General features: G+C 66.8%; 1 protein-coding gene across 1 annotated transcript in view; it reads left to right on the top strand.

Moving 5' to 3' along the window:
* Window positions 1–5: 5 nt before the first annotated feature.
* LOC104168144 (cytochrome P450 1B1-like) overlaps window positions 6–271 on the top strand; it is a gene marked incomplete at its 5' end in the record, with an annotated part of 801 nt that continues 535 nt past the window's right edge. The window contains one exon of the mRNA XM_009708621.1: window positions 6–269. Within this exon, the coding sequence (XP_009706923.1) occupies window positions 6–269 (264 nt within the window). The remainder of the gene's footprint in view (window positions 270–271) is intronic.

Genomic DNA, 271 nt, shown 5'->3' with positions numbered 1-271 from the left:
ACCCCGTGCGCCGCGTCTTCCGCGACTTCCAAGCCCTCAACCGGGAGCTGCACAGCTTCGTGTGCGCCAAGGTGGCTCAGCACCGCCAGACCTTCGACCCGCGTGCCCTCCGCGACGTCAGCGACATCATGATTGCTGCTGTGGAGCGTGGTGACAGGCCCCCCGAGGGGCTGGGACCCAAGGACGTGGAGGGTGCCATGACCGACATCTTCGGTGCGGGGCAGGACACCACATCCACGGCGCTCTCGTGGGTCCTCCTGCTGATGTCGAA

Source organism: Cariama cristata, unplaced genomic scaffold (genome assembly GCF_000690535.1).
Source record: "Cariama cristata isolate BGI_N322 unplaced genomic scaffold, ASM69053v1 scaffold41079, whole genome shotgun sequence".
Lineage (NCBI taxonomy): Eukaryota > Metazoa > Chordata > Aves > Cariamiformes > Cariamidae > Cariama > Cariama cristata.
The sequence above is the reverse complement of the archived record's forward strand: the minus strand, read 5'-3'. Positions and strand labels throughout refer to the sequence as shown.